This window comes from Musca autumnalis, unplaced genomic scaffold (genome assembly GCF_047663935.1).
Source record: "Musca autumnalis isolate F117 unplaced genomic scaffold, ASM4766393v1 scaffold_2, whole genome shotgun sequence".
In the NCBI taxonomy this organism is placed as follows: Eukaryota; Metazoa; Arthropoda; class Insecta; order Diptera; family Muscidae; genus Musca; species Musca autumnalis.
The window spans coordinates 93,185,566-93,207,446 of NW_027411755.1; the positions used below are offsets into that span (position 1 = coordinate 93,185,566).

Here is a 21,881-nt window from a genome sequence, read left to right on the forward strand (position 1 = left end):
AAAACCCATCATAATGCATCTGTAAGTATTTTTAATTGGAATTTGAAATTTAAACAGAACAAATTCTATTTTACCCAGAATTTTGTAAGTATTATTGGGCAATAAAAGAGACATATTAATGGTAGTTCAATGTTATGAGTAAACTGTTTGGAAATTTCTATTTAGCTAACAGCCCTTAGGAAATAACAGGTATACTGTTAAGCACCTAATTACTTTCAATAAGGTTAATCTGTCTTCGTGAATCATTCGCGTTTAAAGGGACCAAATACAATCGGTCCGTTGTGAAGCTGAAAACACATCCAACGTTTGAGTAAAGTTTTGTGTCATTTCTGGTAGAAGAATAAACTACAAAGTTTAAATTTTTTCCACCCGAAATTACACAAAACTTTACTCAAACGTTGGATGTGTTTTCAGCTTGAGTCACGTCTCGCGTTAAAACAACAACCAAATGAAAACTTCAAAGTAAAACTTGACATCACTTCGACTTTTTTCATGTGATTGTTGTTTTGGCTTGTAAAATGACGCTCAACGGACCGATTGTATTTGACCCCAAGAGGCTTATTACATTAACCACTTAATACCCATAATATGGAGTTTCGCCCTTTCAAAATTCGCGAACTGTTAACATATCCTAAATAGTATGACTGAATTTCTTTAAAATGAAGTGTTTTATGAGGGATCCCATAATGTCGAACAATAAAATTAATTTACGTGGAAACTGTGTTGGCATCAATGTAGAAAAATGGTTAAAAATGTGTTGAAGCCAACAAGTTTTTTATGTTCCCTTCCGATTTCTGGCTTAACCTTACATTTTATAGACATATGCCCAAAGAAAGACTCACAGAATACTTCATGGGCAATATGATACTAGTGTATCATTTTTCGATATATCCACTACATCCATCAAAAATTGATGCAGACCTTTTGAAACCGGAATTTCGGGGTTTTTTGATTTTTTTATTTGTAATAATCGGGATGCGCAACCATGTTATATTCAAAACTCACAATAGGTATATAGAACTCGTGATTTTACATAGTTTAATGTCTATCTCATGACAGTGCTCTGTACGGCATCGTAGTAATTGTAGTCTAAATGCCAAAATTTGATGCGTGAATTTTCTTAAAAAACCTACATATTTTTTGCGTATAAAATTTACAAGTTTCATTTAATTTCCTTTCACCACGCATGAATATAGTTCTTTTACGCGACGGATCTAATGAGCCCTTCCGCGTTCGAATCCGTCCACTGAAACGGTGGATATAGTTACCTCGAAAATAGGAAAATCTTCACTAAGCCGCGATTTTCTTAATGGAGATACGCGAGTAATATGGATCTTTTACCAAAAATAGAACGTAAAGGCACATCCGCGCTCTTGTAGAATCTATTAGATATAAGGGTATATTGACGTATTTTTGATGGGTGCTACAGAAATCTGATGCGCATCAAAATCGTATGCGGATTGCGCGACTTTTACCGACTTTATGGGTACTTTACAAGATATGCATTTTACATATGGGTTGTCACTTTTTATATACTAAATGTATACGCAAAGTGACATATCGTGTAAAGTACCCATTAAGCTTATTTGCATTGTGTGATGCAACTGACGGCACACTATGGTCGCTGAGCGAAACATGGAAAAAGGCATAGATATTAAAAGAGATTGATTCGCTGTATCCAAAATCGGATGCGCACCACCTTTTTTTAACTAATTCGAGAATGACAGGCTTTTTAATTTTCATATTTTTTGAATGATTGTAATTTCAATATTTCTCTTAATTTCCTATCCTTATAAGTAGACATCGGATTTTGCATATTTGCATATTTTTTAATAATAAAGAACGAAGATTCTGTTTGGACCAAAATTCGTTTCAAAGAAATCTAAATTCAATGACAGGGTCATATTTCGTATTTATTTGGCATATTTTTTATATGCACAAAATATGCAAAAAATATGCAGAATATGCAAAATATGTCCCGGGCCACACTTGGAAAAAAATCATAATTTCAAGAAACAAGTGTACACGGTTTCATGTGTTCTGCAATTTTGATTTGTTGCAATATTCGTATGAAACAAACAGACAGTTTTATTTTACATTTTCTTTTACTTTCATGTCAAAATTTCAGTGAAATTACTCTTAGTGTGGCCCGGGACTATGCAAGCAGTTTTTGGCCGAAAATCGCAATAAAAGTCGTAAAATTGACAATTAAAGTTGGAAAAAATCATCAAAAAACTTCAAAGTGTCCTAAATTAAGATTGTTGGCCGTTTAAAGTCGCTTTTTTAGCAGATTATTATGCTATTGAGACCCCTTACCACAGTGTAAAAAATATAAAATTTGTTAAATTGTCAAATATTTTATGTAAAATTCGATATTTTCTTTGTCTTAATTTGTTGCATTAGTCTGGTTTTAACTTAAAGGGAAAACATCGATGTCGGATTTTTTTATGCGGCATTCCCCTAAAGTATTTAGTTTGGTTGGATTTTAAGATTGTTAAAGTTTGAGCACAATTGAAATATGTTAACACATGCCACTTCGGCCTTGTAATTATTAAAATCTCGATTTTTTGGCTATTTGACGACTTTAGCAACCCATATCTATGAAACGGTTATTTGCCCATGTAATGCATTAAATTAAATGCCATACTATTATTAATATTTCTTGCCGAACCACAAAATACGTAAGTAGTACTGAATTCAAGATAATACACACGGTGCTCTTGAATCAAATTTAAATGGAAGGTGCTTACACCTGGGAAGTTTTTGCGGATTCTGAAACTACAATGTTCATAGATGAGAAAAATCAAAAAACCAAAAAAAATCGCCGGAGCGCTTTTTAAATAAATCGCGATTTAAGTTGACATTTTTAGGGGTTGTTTAGGTTTTTGCGATTTTGGTTGGAAACCGCAAGCCCTATCAAAATGGGAGTAAAGAAAATATGGCAGCTATCAAAATTTTCTACAAGATTGACCTTAATGATATTTTCGTAGGTTTTACAACTTTTGAGATATAGAAGTTGAAATTGGGACAAATTAAATTCAATTCAATTACGTATCGTCTCCTTATAAAACAATGTCATGACTGCAATTACCCAACTTAAACTTATATGTCTAAAAAATGGTACAACCTAGGAATAATTACAAAAGCCAGACTTGTAGAGAATTTTCACAGCTATAAAATTTTCTCAGGTCCCATGCCGGTAAGACTTGCCGTATTCAAGCAAAATCGCGAAACCCTAACAAAAAAGCCTAAAAATGTAAACTGAGCTTCCTTATCCCAATTTGAACTTCAATATCTCAAAAATGGTAAAACCTACGAAAATACCGTAAAGGTTAATCTTGTAGAGAATTTTCATAGCTACAACGTTTTCTTCAGTCTCACTTGGATAGGACTTGCGGTTTCTAAGCAAAATAGTGAAAACCTAAACAACCCCTAAAAATGTCAACTTGAATCGCGTTTATTTAAAAAGCGCTTCGGCGATTTTTTTTGTTTTTTGATTTTTCTCATCTATGAACATTGTAGTTTCAGAATCCGCAAAAACTTTCCAGGTGTAAGCACCTTCCATTTAAATTTGATTCAAGAGCACCGTGTACAGTCAATGTCCCGAAAACGCCTTAGGGTGAAAATGGAGTCTATTGTGAAAAAACCCTCAAAACCAATATGGGTTCATTTTTTCTTAGAGCCATCATATACCGGTACCACCCGATTTAAAGTATTTTAAAGATTCTGTTTTAACTTTTAGGCCGAATTGACTACAACTTGGCAGAAACAGAAACTTCCTCACCAAAAATGTTCGACTCAGGTCAAGGTTTTGGTATAGCCCCTATATAAAGGTACAACACGATTTCAGGTATTTTAAAGTTTTTATCTACATTTTCGGCCTAAATTGACTATAATTTTGTTATGAGGTTCTCAGTGGCAAAACAATTTAAATGCTGAAAAGTTAAAAATAAAAAATAGTTAAAAAAATAACTTACAGTGTTTTATTTATAAATGCACTTAAAACTAGAAAATAATTTTTAATGATGAAATCTATCAAATAAAACGCTTGCATTTGAATTAAAACTTGTGGCAATATTAAACGGCAAGCGTTTTTTTGAGAGAATCCATCATTAAAAATTATTTTCTAGTTTTAAGTGAATTAATAAATAAAACATTGTAACTTAATTTTTTTAATTATTTTTTATTTCTTCCCATATTATCAATTTTTGGGAATGAAAACAAATGTCTTTTACATTTTGTTCATATTTAAATTTATTTAAGGGACTGACATAATGTGTTTTTGGAGACATCTGGGTAAAGGTGACTGACTACTTGGTGATGAACTCGACTCCTTGCTCTGCTATGTCGTTCACAACTTTCAAGTTGTTTACCATCCTTTACCCTTCCTGGTAATTAATGTTCTGTGGTCAAGTTGCAGGATCTTTTTCAAGAAATTCGGAGTTAATGCTTGGTATCTTGAACAACAAGTAAGTATCCCCCTGTAATTACGTCCGGTAGACTTTTTCTGGGAATTTCGGCAGTTGTTCTTTTGTTAGTTTTGTTTTGTCCAGCTTCTTCTGCTTGCTTTGTTAAGATTTTTGTAGCATTTGGCTCTTTACGGTGGTTTGAACTATCAGATCAAACAATGCCAGGCCAACAAGTTCAGGACTAAGATACCACAGATGATTTATCATTTTGTTATTTCCTTTATCTGATATTTGTTTCGTATTTCAATAAATCTTCAATGCGGTTTAGGTCTTATTTTGGACCTAAAAAATATTTCTGAATTTCGTTTTCACTATTTTTATACCCTCAGCCTTTAGGCTAAAGAGGGTATTTACACTTTGATACGACCAAAAATGTGCCTCATCGAAATAATGGTTTTAGACCCCAAGTATGTTTGTACGATATCCGTTTCAGACAATTTTGAGTAGATCTAGCAATGTCCGTCCGTCTGTCTGTCTGTCCGTCTGTCTGGCTGGCTGGTGCGCACGATAACTCTCGAACGGATCAATCGATTCGGTTCAAATTTTGGGTATCGAAATATTTTGTCCAGATTCGATTTAAGTTCGAAGATGGGCCATATAGGTCCACTCCTTCAGGTACCTCCCCCACAAATGTTCAAAAATTATCGCAAAACTTGTGCGCACGATAACTCTTGTAGGGAATAACCGATTTGGTCCATACTTTCCACATAGTGTAATTTCTACCAAATTTAGATGAGGTTCCAATATGGACTCAATCAGTCCACACCTTCGGGTACCTATCACACAAAATTTCGGAAAAGTTCAGTTTAGGACCTGGTCTCGAATCGCTTTGATTTTTGTTTACGCAAGTTGTATTCGCTGTCCTATATACGACGCTGTAAGTTTCATTACGGGCAAGTCCATACTTCCTGAGAAAATAGCCTGAAAGTTACCAAAAACCCTATGACACCTTGTGTAGTGGTTGGAGCGCAAGATAACTCTCGAACGGATCTGCCGATTCGGTCCAAAATTTGGCTTTCGTAATACTTTGTCCAAACTTAGTTCAAGTTAAAAGATGGATTATATCGGTCCACCCCTTCCGGTACCTCCCCCACAAAAGTTCAAAAATGTTCGGAAAATTTGTGCGTACGATAACTCTTGAAGGGAGTAACCAATTTGGTCCATACTTTGCACATTATGAAATTTCTACCAGACTTAGATGAGGTTCCAATATGGACTCTATCGGTAAACTCCTTCGTGTACCTCCCACACAAAATTTCGGAAAAGTTCAGTTTAGGACCTGCTCTCCAATCGCTTTGGTTTTTGTTGTAACATCTTGTATTCACTGTCCCCTATACGAATGTACAAGTTTCCTCAGGGGCAAGTCCATACTTCCTGAAAAAATAGCCTGAAAGTTGAAAAACAAACCCTATGACACCATGTTTATGGGTGGAAGCGCAAGATAATTCTCGAACGGATATGCCGATTCCGGCCAAAATTTGGCCTTTGTAATATTGTTTCCAAACTTAGTTTAAGTTCGTAGATAAGCCATATCGGTCCACTCCTTCAGGTACCTACCCCACAAAAGTTCAAAAATATTCGGAAAAATTTACGCACTATAACTCTTGATGGGAGTGACCGATTTGGTCCATACTTTACACATTCTTATAATATCTACCATATATAGATCAGGTTCGAATATGGACTAATTTGTCGGTTTATACGACCAAAATTTTGAAACCCATTAAATACCTAAGTTTTTTCGAAAAAGGGGTTTCAATTTACACAGGCTGAGGGTATATCTCTGTCGGCAAAGCCGACTGATACTTTTATTCTTGTTTATATATATATTAAACTCAATCTATTGTCTCTAATCCGTTTCAACCTGTTGATTATCCATCCTATATTATACTGTTACGAATGTAACTGATAGGTTTAAGTTAATTTAGTTTAATTTCCGTTAATTTAAAAATTTGAATTGTAACGTAACGTTTTATTGCGCAGTTATTTTATTTAAGCAACAACAACCACCATGTAGAACTCTCTTCATCATTCTAGTCGTTACATTACCTTTTGTTAATGTTCTTTTGTTTGTGTTGCCTAAATCATGTAATTATCGTTTAGTTTGTTACTTCTTTTCTTGCATTTATTTGTTGTTGTAATTACGTCATTGATCATCCCCCATGTATGTGAGTCTGGTTGTTCGCTTAGTGCGAATGTGCGTCTGTGTGTTCGTTGTACATATTCGAGGAGTTGCCAGACATTTTCTAGAGGACTCTCGAACAGGGAGACTTTGGGATATAAATACAGGGGAACTGGCAATGACGAGTGAGTTGTGTTTTAAGCGTTGAACTGAACAGATCGGTAAAAGAATAGCTGCGTGCTAACTAGAGACTTGCTGTGTGCTTGGTAATTAAAGTCGGTTCTGAATAAGTGTAATAAAGTAAATAAAGCATTGTAGAAACGTAATCTAAAACGAACCCTGTTTTATTTGGTACAAATCGTATCGGGGAATAAAACAACGTCTACACGGAGATTAGTTAAATCTAATTCCGTAACAATACCTATATAAACATTACCTTGTTCATTATACGTTTTGTAAAATCAATAACCCACACTCACATTTATAATACTCAGTTGTTGTTGTTTGATACAAAATAAATAAACAAAATAAAAAAAAGTTCTGGGCGCGTTAAACCAGGCTCGAAAGATGAAAACAATCTTGCAGTCAAAAATCCCTCTTAACAATACTTCTAATTAGTCTGTACGCAGGTACAGAAGCTCTCGAACTAACATCTGCTCAAGCTGATAAGACCCCATTATTCTAGGCATTCGTACACTGCTAGGTCTTTTTTCTCCCCTGAGCTATTGTCAGTTTCAGGATACCATATCAGCAACCCGTTCTTTCTGCTCTGTTTTGGGTAATAGTTTTATACGAGTGCACCCAAATAGCCGAGTTTTTGGGTATCTTAACCCTTCCTTGAAGTTGTTGCGAGTATTTTTCACTGTTTATTTTCCGGAATAAACGGACATAGCTTCCAAAGATCTTATATTTGTTCGGGTCCTCTCCGAGATAAAATGATACGAATAACGTTCCTATAGGACACTTTACAGGTGTCCAGCAGCAATGACAATTTCATGGTTAAGAGTTCTTGTTGAAGCCGCGCTTGATTATTTTCGGGACAGATGGTTCTTCAGATTCTACGAAGCGTTTAGCATCAAAACAAGACCTAGACCTCATTGAAAATCTATTGAAATACGGAAACATAGACGAACAAGTATCAGAAAAAGGAAATAACAAAATGATAAATCACCTGTGATATCTTAGTACTGAACTTTGGCTTGGCATTGTTTGATCCGACAGTACAAAACACCGTAAAGAGTCAAATGGCGACAAAACATAACAAACAACATAACAAAGCGAGGATGGAAACTTTTCCGGAAATATTCGTCCCAAACTTACAAAAGAACAACTGTTCGAAATTCCTAAAAAAGGTTACATTAACTACGAGTCGAGCTCACCACAGATTACTACCAATTAATTACAAAGGACGAACAACTAAAACAATGTGTTCTCCAGGTAGACGGCTGTACCCAGATAGTCTCCATTTTCGTCCTAAGGCGTACGTAGTCACGTTAATCGGGACACTGGCTTTTTATCTCCAATTCAGTAATACTTCGCATTTTGTTTTTGAACATAAAATGAACAGAATGGCCTTTAATTTAATGCATAATACGGGCAAATAGCTTTAACCGTTCCACACATATGAGTCGCCGAGAGAGACGAGATTTTCATAAACTCGAGGCCCCAGTAGTACGTGTTAACTTATTCCAATTGTGCTCAATTGTCAATCTTAATCTTAAATCTATCTAAATTCTTATCAAGGTAAACAGTGTAGGCGGCATCCCCCGCCTAAAAAATCCGACATCGATTTCTTCCCTTTCAGTTAAAACCAGCCTAAAGCTACAAATTAAGACAAAGAAAATATTGAATTTACATAAAATTATTGATATTTTATCAAATTTTATATTTTTGCATAGTTTAACAATAAAAAAAAGTATTACAATACCATATACTCTACACCACACTGTCGTAAGAGGTATCAATAACATAATAATCTGCTAAAAAAAATCCACGTTAAATGGCCAACAGTCTTAATTTAAGACACTTTAAAGTTTTTTTGATTTTTTCCAACTTTAATTGTAAATTTTACGACTTTTATGACGATTTTCGCCAAAAACTTTTTGCATTTTTTTGCATATATTTTGCATATATTTGATATGACCCCAAATATCGAAAAGTTGACCCTTAAAACGCCTAGATCCGAAATTTGAGTCCAATCGGATAAGAAATAAAAAACATGCAAAAATCCGATGTCTACTTATAAGGTATCACTGTAAACCAATGGTGAGCAAAATAGGAAAAGAGAAAATTTAAGGGAGAATTAATATTTAATTCTTGTTGTTTAATTACATATTTAAACATTTTTAAGCACTAATGTTACCTAAAATCGTGCTACAAACGAATTATTAAATAATTATTAAAAAAATACTTAAACGCCCAAGTGTTGTTGAATTAATTAAATTAAGAGTATTTTACAGAAACCACCAGTGGATGGCCGTGCACACCATTGCTGTAAACACACAATTCCAATCCTAAAGCACGGAGGAGGATTGGTTATGGTATGGAGTTGTATGAGCGCTTCCGGTATATGAAATCTTGTCTTTAACGACGGTATTATGGATAAGGTGTGTTATTTAAACATTTTTAAGATAATTACCCCAAGCACAAATCGCACATTGGATGCTATGCGGATTTGAATCCTATAGAAAATTATGGTAGAAATCGATGTTGTTTAACAATTTTTTTTTACCTAAATTTACTTGAATTTTGATAATTTTATTTTTTTAATGTAAATAAATGTAATGTAAAAATATAAAGAACAACAGAAACATTTTCATTAATTTACTTTTAGCAATCGCAGTTTCAATGAAAGAAACTGAAGTGGATACTTTTGACTGTGACTCACTGTATATACCCAATCTCTATAAATTCGGTTTCATATTTTTCTACGCATTGTCCAGATTCTGTAGTTATTTTTAATTTATTTTTTAAGCTTTGTACCATGGTACAATAATTTACAGGTAGAATTAAGTGCCAGTTATTTTGATTATCCTGTAAACAGAAAAAAAAAATACGGCGATAAAAAAAATTATTATATTGACGAAATTCGATAAAATTATTTGATCACAAAGTAAAAATACAACTGATAAAATATTTCACATATTGACTAAAATATTTATCGATTTTTTATATTGAACTGATAAAATGGAATTGTGGAATATTTTGATAAATATTTTTGTCAATAAATCACAATAGGGTGACGTAGGGGATGAATGATACCAAGCAACGGTCTTGACCGGCTTTAACATGGCAAATCCCAGGATTTATCTTGGTCCCTCTTTCATCTCAAGTGGACACTGACCTCCCCGTGGTGTCACCTGGTTAACTGCCTTTAACACCCGTTAAAGGTAGTGAGCTAACATGTGCCGCGCGTTCACCCATAAGAACGTTAAAAACTTGGGTTTGGGCGCCGGGTTAGTAACCCTCCCCTAGAAAAAACATCCTACTATGAAAAAACGAAAGAAAAGAAAAACAAACCCCTCTAAAGTTGACGAACCCCGCAAACATTTTAAGGACCATGATCTGCGAATCTGCACCTGGAATGTTCGCACTCTTTATAGAGAAGGTGCAGTCTTCGCATTGGCAGACGTACTTGAAAAGTACAAGGCCGATATTACTGCCATACAGGAAATACGATGGATTGGGAAAGGCGTCACAACAACACCTAAAGGTGACGCACTGTATTATAGCTGCCATGACGTAAAGCATGAGTTTGGTTGCGGATTCGTAGTTAGTCGGAGACTAAAACATCTGGTATCCAGCTTCACCCCAGTGAATGAAAGACTTGCTGCAATTCGAATAAAAGCTAAATTCTTCAACATCAGCTTTATTTGTTCTCATGCTCCCACTGAAGAAAAGGACGAACAGACCAAAGATATATTTTACGAGCGCTAAGAAAAAACATATGACCGTTGCCCTGCCCATGACATTAAAATCATTCTAGGCGATTTTAATGCCAAATTGGAAAGGAGAATATCTTTGGCCCAACAGTCGGGAAATTCAGTCTCCACAGTGAAACATCTGACAATGGTATGAGGCTGATAGACTTTGCAGCTGCAAAAAACATGGTAGTTAGCAGTACCAGATTTAATCATCTCGATATTCATAAGGGCACCTGGCTGTCTCCAGATCAAAGACCAAGTAATCAAATTGATCATGTTGTAATAGATGGAAGACATTCATCCAGCGTGTTGGATGTACGATCGTCCCGAGGCGCAAACATTGATTCGGACCACTACCTTGTTGCTGCAAAGGTACGTACCCGTCTAAACGTTGCAAATAAAGCACGAACAGACTCAACGCGGAAGTTGGACATCGATAGGCTGCATACACAACAGATAGCCACAGCATATTCCACTCAACTAGCCCAATTGCTTAACGCGAGCACTCCTTGTCCCGATAACATAACAACACCAGGGATGCCAGATAAGCTGGTCAAAAATCGGGTGCCAAAATCGGCGAAAATTTTTCAAAATCGGCAAATTAAAAAACATTTATTTCAGTTCAAATTATCGCTTTATTTAATAAGCATAAGTTAAAAACATTACATTTTAGGTACAATAAATAATTAAAAATTCATAAAACAAGTCAACAATTCAAAATATGTATGCATATAAATGGTTTTACCATATACATATGTAGTATATATTTATAAGTACGTGAGATCAATATATTTTCAATTCAGTCAAGCTAAACAAAACTTATACAAATATTGTCTTAAGAGGTTAATTAATAAGGTGATTGTTTCTGTATTGGAATTTTGAAATGTTCATGTCATTTTTAATGACAACATCATAACAGTTGGACTTATTTAATTTTAAGTAGTCTTTAGTAAAGAGAATTCCTTCCATCGATTCCCTAATACCCTAGACAGACGGCAGAGTTAATTTGCATTAACTGCCTTAATTCAAATTAATTCGTTCCACATTCATTATCCACATTCTTAATGCACAAAATCAAAGGAAATTTAAACTGAATTTAGCAATTTCAATATGGCAATGCTGTTAAAAATCAATTGTCTTTTGTCAAACTTCCATGTTTAAGAAAATAAAAAAGGAAAGCAAATCAGCAATTTTCGTTTTTCACGCCTTTTAACAAATCTCTTTTTAAAATTTTTATTTGGTCTGTTCCTTTACTTTTGAAAATGGTAAAACCGGCAAAAGTAGCAAAAGTTGCAATCTGCTTCCATATGAATTGTATGGTGTCTGAAGTAAAGGAACGCTTTTCGAGTAAAAAGTTGTAAAACTTGAAGATTCTTGCACTTAAAGGAACAGAGCTATTTTCACAAACATTTCATACCCACCATACCAATTCTATCGAAAATTATATCTTCTTCAAATGTTTTTTAAAGTTTTGCAATATTTTTATAAAATTAAAAGGACTCAAAAATATCGCGAATAAATTAAATTTATTTTTGCTTCATCGTGGAGAAAAGGTCAATGGTAAAAAGTGCATTTGTTTCGCATATTTTGGCAAACTTTTGTAAAGCTTTATGAAATGGACTGCTGGGTACAATCAAAGTCCCGGACCACACTATAGTAATTTCACTGAAATTTTGATATGAAATTATGCGTCTCTAGATCGACGTCCATAGTAGAGTAAAATAATAAAATTGCTGTAGTGGGGAATTCGATTTAAGAACACCTAATTTCATGAAATTTTTTAATGAAATTTACGCTAGTGTGGACCGGGACAAACAACACAAACAGCTGTTTCATAAATGCAGAAACTATCGTCTGTCAGGGTGAAAAATTAATTCAAATTACGACATTTTTAATGCAAATTAACTCTGCCGTCTGTCTAGGGTATAAGTAATCGATTTCGACATTTGTTTTTATTTAAATTCACTTGGCTAAAAACTCTTTCCACATTTGCTGAAGAATGTGGCAAGACTAAAATATGTTTAATAAATTTGGACAAAATAGGAAATAATGGTTCAGAATTTGCACATCCTAATTCACATACTGTTTTCCAAAACTCTAGCAACTCTAATTTTTTATCTTTAAACAAACTTTGGAAATTCAAAAGTTGAAAGTGCGTGTAATTCTGAGTCCAAGTCTTGTTTTTCGTTTATGTTTATAAAGCTTTCGTATTCCTTTATAATGTCGAAAAATCAATCTTCTGTGCCATTTATTATAAAACTTGGATTTATGGAAGCTAGGCACATAAATTTGTTTTCAAAATCAAGCCGCCCCAAATCTGATCACAAAGTTCAATGTAAAAGTTTGTGCAGTTTTTAATTACTTCCACTAACTCACTTTTCGACAATTTCGTTTTTTGAACAATTTCCTTGACGTATATACCCAAGTACACGTTTTGGTAATCAAGGAAATTCAAACTGTTTTTATAATCTGTTAAAAAATGTTATCATTATTAATCAAACTACTCTTGACGAAATTACTCATAATCAGTTTAAGTAATCTTTCCATTTCCATGTACAGAATATGTATTTCAGTAGATTCAGATAGCGTGCTCAGGATATGGAAGGAACATTTCTCCAATCTGCTGGTATCCAATAGTCGCGAAGACGATGATACCACAGATCCAATCCCAGAAGATGGTATAGAATGTATACCGCCCGGCCAAGATGAGGTAAAAACAGCAATCAACCGGCTGAAGAATAATAAAGCAGCAGGAGCCGATGGCTTACCAGCCGAGCTGTTTAAAACCGGAGGCGACGCGCTGATAAGGTGTATGCATCAGCTAGTTAGCACCATCTGGCAGGAAGAACGCGTACCCGATGATTGGAACCTGAGCATCCTATGTCCCGTCCACAAGAAAGGAGATAAGACTGTATGCTCCAACTATAGGGGCATAAGTCTTCTCCCTATTGCCTATAAGATAGTGTCAGGGATATTGTGCGAACGACTAAAGCCAATGGTCAACGAAATAATTGGACCATACCAATGTGGCTTTAGACCTGGCAAGTCCACCATTGACCAGATATTTACCCTGCGGCAAATCCTAGAGAAGACCCAAGAGATGCAGATCGACACATTTCACCTTTTTGTCGATTATAAAGCAGCATTCGACAGTCCCCTCCGATCAAAGGTATTCCACGCAATGTCTGAATTTGGTATCCCCGCAAAGCTCATCCGGCTTTGTAAGATGACTTTAACTGATACTAGGTCCTCAGTTAAAATTGGAAAGAACCTCTCCGAAGAATTTTGTACCAAAAGAGGTTTCAGACAAGGAGACAGCCTTTCGTGTGACCTTTTCAACATTTTGCTGGAAAAGGTAATACGAGATGCAAATGTCAAAAGAAATGGCACAATTTAAACCAATAGCCACATGTTACTTGCCTATGCTGATGACATAGACATCATGGGACGGTCAGTAAAGGAAGTAACTGATACCTTTAGGAAGGTCGAAGCAGAATCTGCGAAAGTGGGTCTGGCGGTAAACGGCGAAAAGACCAAATTGATGGTGTCGACGCGCAAAGCGTCCATAGAGCTCGGGCCAACTGTGGAAGTTGGTACCTACAATTTTGAGGTAGTTAAAGACTTCGTCTACCTCGGCACTGCCATAAACACAACAAACAACATCAGTTGTGAAATAAGAAGAAGAATTGTATTGGCCAACAGATGCTACTATGGTCTAAGTAAGCAATTTAAAAACAAAGCCACATCTCGTCAAACAAAAATAACACTATACAAAACGCTGATACTACCCGTGCTAATGTATGGCTCCGAAGCATGGGTACTTGCGCAAGCAGATAAGGTAGTGCTTGGTGTGTTTGAGAGGAAAATTCTTCGAAAGATCTACGGGCCGATTTGCGTTGACGGTGAATATCGACGTCGTATGAAGCACGAGCTCTATAAGCTATACAAAGACATGAATATAGTTAAACGTATCGAGATGCAACGATTGCGTTGGCTAGGCCATATCATGAGAATGAGCGATGATGAACCCGCTAAAAAGGCGTATGAATACATGCCACATGGCGGTACACGCAGAATCGGCAGGCCTAAACTTCGATGGAGCAAACAAGTGGATGAAGAAATGGAAAGGCGCGGTATTCCAAAAAGTCAAGCGAAAAACAGAGAGGAATGGAGATCTTTTCTTAGTTCGGTCTATGTAACAAATGTTCTGTAATGGGCCAACTAAGTAAGTAAGTAAGTATTTTTGTCAATATGTGAAATATTTTATCAGTTGTATATTTACTTTGTGATCAAATAATTTTATCGAATTTTGTCAATATGACAATTTTTTATCGCCGGAAAATCGATAAATTTTTGATTGAATCTTTGAATTTTTTTATCAAATGGCTAAAATTTTTTCTGTGTAATACTAGTGTCAAATTCCAAAAGACATTTTGTATTCTAATTTCTATATCCTATGTACATTAGGGATATACATATATTGTTTTGAGAGCAAAATATCATTCAAAATTTATAACTATTTCCCACGAAAACGGGAAGATCTCCCTCATATCAATGAAAGATTCTTTCTATGAGTCCGAGCGAACTGCCTCGCATATGGGGACGTTTCTTCAGAACAATTTTATGATGGATTTTAGCCACCGTAATGTGGTCGCCCAAGACGATACTATAATATACCCAATATCGATCTTCACACTGCGATCTTACATATTATGAACATATGTATTTCTGTAATTTTTTGTTATATGCACAACTAAAGAGAATATGTTTTTGCAGAACACGGTTTCTCGCTGTAATTTGTCTGACCATGTATCATGTGTAGTCCGTCTTGGGCGCCAACTGTCTAAAATCAATCTCGAAATTGTTCTGAAGAAACGTCCCCATATGTGGTGTCATAATATGTTTGGCCTTCGTTCGGACTCATTGATAGGAGGGAGGTCTTCCCGTTTTATCTTCGGATATATTCGTGGGAAATAGTTTTTATTCTGAATGATATTTTGCTCTCAAAAAATATATATCCCTAATGTACATAGGAAATAGAAATAAGAATATAATATTGGTCTGTTCCAGTACTGCAAGTATATACTATGTTTTACTATTTTTTCGATACCATAAAGGACAAAATGTTATCGTAGTAGCTTGTTGCAGGTTCTGGAATAGAGCATATGTCTTTTAGAATTTGACTATTACAGGAAAATCAAAACAGCGGGCACTTAATTCTACCAGCCAGTTATTGTGACATGAGCGCTGATAAATAATAATTTTAAAACAATTTTGTGAGGAAGTTTTATTTATCGAATCACTTTATAATTAAGATTTTTTGTAATCTTAGGTAAAAACTCATCAAAGACTGGTACCGGAATTCATGATTGTAAACAAGTCATAACCCTAATGTAGATATCGTCAGCTGAAATGAACAAAGACTTAACCATCAACGTAACTCTTTGAGCGTTACGTCTTTGGCCATTTCAGGTGACGGTATATACCTACATTCGGGGTCAAAGGATACTTTTGGCGTTCTTAATTTGTTTGGCTACCCTCGAAAGAACGCGTTGCCTGAGATTGTTTTACCGACAATCGTCAGTAATTCTGTCGGTATCTACCCAGCATACCAAATATCAAATGTCCGACGCGTTTGCTCAAAATCGTAAGTTTTTACCGATTTGTGCGAAGGAGTTGTTCTGTTTAGCTGAAGGGATATTTTTCATATTTTCCATCAACAAGATGGAAAAAGTTTCTATATTTTTTCGTAATATGTAATTAAGAAGAGTGAAGAGTGTGCTGGTTACAACACTGAAATAACAGTAAAACAAAATAACAGCTCCCTAAAGTATGCAATAACAATCTGGTGTAAATAATTTCGAAATTCGTTCTCCCATTTTTTGCTTCTCCAACGTCGTTGAGAATAGGGTTAACGTGGGAATGGGAAAATGTTCTCCCATTTCAGTTAACTACGATTGTCGGTAATTCCTTAGTTAACTAGTTACAGCATATCACTACTGAATTTATTGACTATTCTTATCAAGTATTAGTTTTGATATATTTTCGTATGTTTTGGTTATATATTCCCACCTTTTTGACCTTTTCTTGATTTTATAAAACAGTTTATGGCTAGCATTATCTACTTACATTTGCAAAATATAGCTACATAAATATTTGTTTTAAGTTATGTTAGTCTTTTTGAGTTTTTATAAAAATCGTTTAATTACAACACCAATTACTGAAAAATGAAACACATTTTTTATTTTGAAAAATCAACTTTCACTTTTATTCTCCTTAACTATGTTTATTATGTAGATAACCTGAATGAAAATATAAACTGGATACTATACTACAAATATGTATATTGACATTGTAACTAAACAGGGACTTATGTACTAACAATTAAATTTATCCAATTGAATAATAAACTTGTTTTTAAATATACTATATTATATTGTGTTTACACAGTGATTATATTGAAACTTTAATGCGACTCAAATGAGCAAAGTTAGGAACCACTTCAGCTACCCACTCGGGCGAAATTTCGGTTACTTGTCGTAGAAAGTTTCTCTCAGTTAGCACAATTTCAGAGAATAGTAGGTATTCCGGTCTATATTTTCCATGAAACACACTTGAAGGATGGATTTTGGCACGTTGACGACCAGTTATGGTCAAATAGAAGTTGTCACGTTGTAACTCGGCAATGTTGTCGAAGAGACCAACTAAGAGGCATTTTCGAACTTGATCAAAATTGTTGCCACAACTGTTCACTTGTAAATCCAAACGTTCAACAATCTCCAGTAATTGCTTTCGTACGTCACGGGCGTATGATAAATTACGAGTGTTCAAGAAGTTATCATGACACCATAACTGTAAAGCAGAAATTTGTATATTATAGAATGGATGTGCTGATTATGGTTATAATAAAATTTACCTTAATTTTCTCAGTCTTTTGGAAGGCACTAAACACATTGAGTAGTGTTAAATGATCGCCATGTTTGGAGTGGAATTTGGCATGTGCCAGTGCCGCTTGTTCTCGTTTCTCAACACTGGAAACAAAGATATTCTCACTTGAGAGAACAGCAACTAAGCTAAGCATTTCTTCCATACAACCGAACTGTGGTGCTGCCAGCAACAATTTGCTATATTGAGGATCTAGGGGAAATTTGGCCATTTGTCTTCCCAATGGCGTCAATTCTGGTTTAGTTGCCAGATTTTGCACAGCTCCCAAGGATTCAAGTTTTTTATAAGCTGCTTCCAACGCATCTGCTGGAGGTTTATCGAGGAAATCAAAACGTTTACAGTCGATTCCTAATGCCAATAATTGTAACACCGTTGAACATATATTACTACGTAGGATTTCAGGTGATGGCATTTTCTCAAAACTTTTCATCTCTTGTTGGGTGTAAGTTCGGTAGCAAGTACCCGGTGCATCTCGACCGGCACGACCACATCGTTGCCAAGCTTGAGCCTGAGAAATTCTAACCACTCTAAGGACATCCAAACCGGTACTGGGGCTATAAATGCGACGTTTCACGAATCCGGCATCGATTACACATCGTATTCCTGGTATAGTGACGGATGTTTCAGCAATGTTTGTCGCTAAAACTATTTTTCGTGCATTAGCAGGCGCTGGCAAGAAACATTCTAACTGCTTATTCTGAGGGAGTTGTGCATATAAGGGAAACACCCGTACCCCTGCTATAGTGCTGAGATTTGTCTGAAATTATAAAGAACATGTTTAAATTGTGTACCCATCTTTGAGCATATACCCTTAACCAATAATCTTTTATTGTATTGTATTCCAAGTTTTAAGGCGAAATGTATGTATGTATGTTATGTATGACCTTCAAAAATTACACCAAATATTTTGAAAAAAAGCCTTAATTTAGGAAGAGTGTGGGCACTAAAAAAAATGTGTCATAGTAGTACAGTACCTGACTAACAATGTTGCCTTTAATCACGCATTTAACGCTATGCAAGAATTTCGTTACTTTAATATTGAAAGAACCTGAGTGATTGGTTCCCGAAGCGTTTGTATCTTAACGGCCCTGTAGATTAGGGATACGTAAAACCGATTTCGTTTAATCGATTAATCGGTTATTAGCCGTAATATCTCTAATAATCGTAGTCTACTATTGACTGTGCGAAAACCGTATAACCGATTATTCTTAATGGTATTCGTAGTCGACCATTAGTCGTAGTCTATTATTATTCGTAGTCGACTATTAATCGTGGACGACTATTAGTCGTAGTTGACTATTGGGTGTGCTAAAACCGCGTAATGGACGGTACTTTTTTGTACAAATGTTTTCAATTATATTGAATCACAAAAAGCCCTGGATAATTTAATCCTATTAAATTCTATAATTTAACAATCCAATATAAATCATTTTGGAACCAGATTTCGACAATATCGAAAATCTGGCGGTACCGACAGTTACGTGCAAATGTGTGTTATAGCTTCAACGGAGTCTAAATAATGTGGGTGAGAATAGTGTGACTAAAACCTTCAAAATGCCGAAAATCGGGAGGCACCGTTCTATGGAGTTTGATATATCCTCCATGGACTTGTACCGACCATTCTCTGCGAGAATGTTTTAATCCAACGAAGACAAAATACCAAATATCTGCCGTTTCTGTTGTATAATGCAGTTCAAACCTTACAAGTTCCCAAAATCGGAAAGTACCGTTCTATTGAGGCTATATCGAAATGTTTCCCTACGCCGACAACAGTTTTGTGGCCCAAACGAATACTAAGCACCAAATTACAGCCATTTAGATGGGATAATGTGGGTAAACCTTTAAAATACCGAACATCGGGAGGTACAGTTCTATGCGGACAATATCCAAAGGTGAACTTGCGCCCACGAATTTCTGTAGAAAAGTGTTCTAGCTTTTACGAAGATTTTCAGCCACTTCGGAGGAATAATGAGGCTAAAAGCCTAAAAACGAAATTCGGGCTGTACCGTTCTATGGTGGCTATACCAAAACGTGGACCTATATAAACAATTTTTCATAGAACGTTTTTTTAGCCTCTGGAAACACAAAATACCACATTACAACCAATTCGGCGGCCAAATAATCCCTTTCAAATTCCTCAAAGCGGCGACGCGTCGCTTTTTATCGGGTCAATACCAAAACGTGGACATATATAGCTCATTTTCAAAGGAAGCAAGTTGAGCTTCCACACTAAGCTCGAATTTGTCGCAGGCAGGCTCTGTCATCCTGATCACAATATTTATGGAGGAAGTCCATCCTTCACGAAATTTGGGCCTCTAAAGTTCCGTAAATTTCCTTGTTTAAACCTTCGCCTGTTTTGAAAGAACAATAATATGATACCATTGTAAAGCTTATGGAATACACTAGCATAATAGTATTTTTCCATAAAGCCGGCCTTCTGCCGGGGATTTAAGACTTTCTCCTATGTGCATGTGCAAATCTCGGATTCGGGAACAAAATTGGAGTTATCATGAACGGCTATTCCCCGTGAATTTTTTCACTTTCTCCCTTAAGTTGCAACGGCGGAAAGACGAAACTCACGGGGAAATTTCATTCATGATAATCCCCAATATATTTTAAATTGTAATTTGTTCTATTAGTTAACGAGAACGAAGGAATTTTCGGAACTTCAGAGGTATGGAAGGTATAGACTTTCTTCATCAATGCTGTTTATATTTGAGATTAGAGTAACAGGACACACCTATGACAAAATTTTCATTCCGATTCGAGCTTGTGGAGTAACTCAACTTAAATCGTAATTTTTCTACAGACGGACGGACATAAATATAACTTTATTGACGTAGAAATGCACGCTGATCAAGAACGTATATACCTTGTAGGATCTAAAATTATTATTTCGAAGAGCCACAAACGGAATGAAAAAATTGTTATTTTGGTGCCTTTACACAACGACTTTTAAACTTACCTTAGCTATTTGTCTTATCTGTTGGGCCATTGCTTCTATTTCTTCTTGACCGGTTAAAAATATCAGTACATCATGACTACAAAATTAACATAATAATGTACATGTCCATAGAAGTATTCATGCAACGTTTCTGTACTCACTTTGCGGGAGTATTACGATGTATCTCAAACAAAGTCACCAACGTGGCATGCAAATAATCAGATTGAGTCTCCTTGGCGTGCATGACTCGTACAGGATGGGTTCGGCCTTCCAAATACATACCCTTGACCCCAAAATATCTACCAAAATGATCAATGTCCATCGTTGCAGATGTAACAATTATTTTTAGAGGAGTTAAATTCCATAACCGACGTTTGCGTTGAGCTTCCTTTACAACACCGAAGAGAACGTCTGTGCTCACTGTACGTTCATGGGCTTCATCTAGCATAATAACACTATAGTTTCGGAGTAAACTATCCGCAAGGGCTTCTCTTAATAGAAAACCATCAGTCATGAAGCGTATACGAGTCTTTGTAGACGTGCAATCCTCAAAACGAACTGTGTACCCCACAAGTTCGCCCAATTGACAGTGCTGCTCTTGAGCTACACGTTTGGCAACAGTTATTGCAGCTACACGACGAGGTTGAGTAACGGCTATTACACCCTTTTTTCCAAACCCCGCTCCGAGCAGAAACTGTGGAATTTGTGTTGTTTTACCAGATCCAGTTTCGCCCATTATTAGCAATGTATCCGACTTGTGTATTTCTTCTATCAGACGTTTCCGACAGCCGGTTACAGGTAAGGCAAGGCGTTGCTGATCTAATTGCAGTTTGGATGCCACAAGTTTTGATGCTGGCGATGGATTCTGTTGATGGCCATTTGTTTTGTTATTTGCAATCGCTGTTCCGCCTACGCCATTTGACTTGAAAATTTTTCCGTTGCCGTTTCCTTCACCAGGACTTAATTTTCTCTTAAGTGGTATTATACCGTTTCTAATGTTGGAACCAATTGGTTTCAATGGGGATTTGCTCGGTAGGGTATATTTAGACTCCATTACTTTGTAATGGAGTGTGGATATGGAATAAAAGAAATAGTTGAAATATACGAAATAAACAAACACGTAAACACGTGAAACGAGCCGACAACTAAATTTAAATAAAAAATTGACATTTGTTGTGGGGCTGATGGGATTTATAGATCGGAAAATGGGTCGACAGTAGAGCTTAGAGCTGGCAAAAAATCGACGACACTATCGATAAAATCGATTGTTTTTTAAAAATTAAATATCGATAGATAGTTTTGCCTATCGATATTATCGGAACAAAAACCCCCAACAAAAGATTCATTGAAATAAATAGAAATTTCGCTGTTTTTCGGTTTTGTGTGAGTGAGAAAGTAAGCCCGTAGTCACACGTAGACATTTTTCGGAAAAGTAAAATGTATTTTTTTAATATTTTTATAAAATAAAAGCAATTGTT

At 35.6% G+C, this 21,881-nt stretch overlaps 1 protein-coding gene across 1 annotated transcript; it reads right to left on the bottom strand.

The window, feature by feature from the left end:
* Nucleotides 1-16,751: 16,751 nt before the first annotated feature.
* Nucleotides 16,752-21,603, bottom strand: ath (ATP-dependent RNA helicase DHX33). Its single transcript, XM_073965915.1, has 4 exons — nt 20,565-21,603; nt 20,425-20,500; nt 17,431-18,216; nt 16,752-17,366 (listed from the first exon to the last, which is right to left on the bottom strand). The coding sequence occupies exons 1-4, from the start codon at nt 21,455-21,457 to the stop codon at nt 16,968-16,970; spliced, it is 2,154 nt and encodes a 717-aa protein (XP_073822016.1). The 5' UTR covers nt 21,458-21,603; the 3' UTR covers nt 16,752-16,967.
* Nucleotides 21,604-21,881: the final 278 nt, after the last annotated feature.

Excerpts from the sequence above, each read along its gene's own strand:
- ath (XM_073965915.1), bottom strand. The coding sequence starts at position 21,457 with ATGGAGTCTAAATATACCCTACCGAGCAAATCCCCATTGAAACCAATT. Across the intron at positions 20,501-20,564 it reads CATCGTAATACTCCCGCAAA|TCATGATGTACTGATATTTT; the intron begins GTGAGTACAGAA and ends TTAATTTTGTAG. Across the intron at positions 17,367-17,430 it reads AAAAGACTGAGAAAATTAAG|TTATGGTGTCATGATAACTT; the intron begins GTAAATTTTATT and ends TCTGCTTTACAG.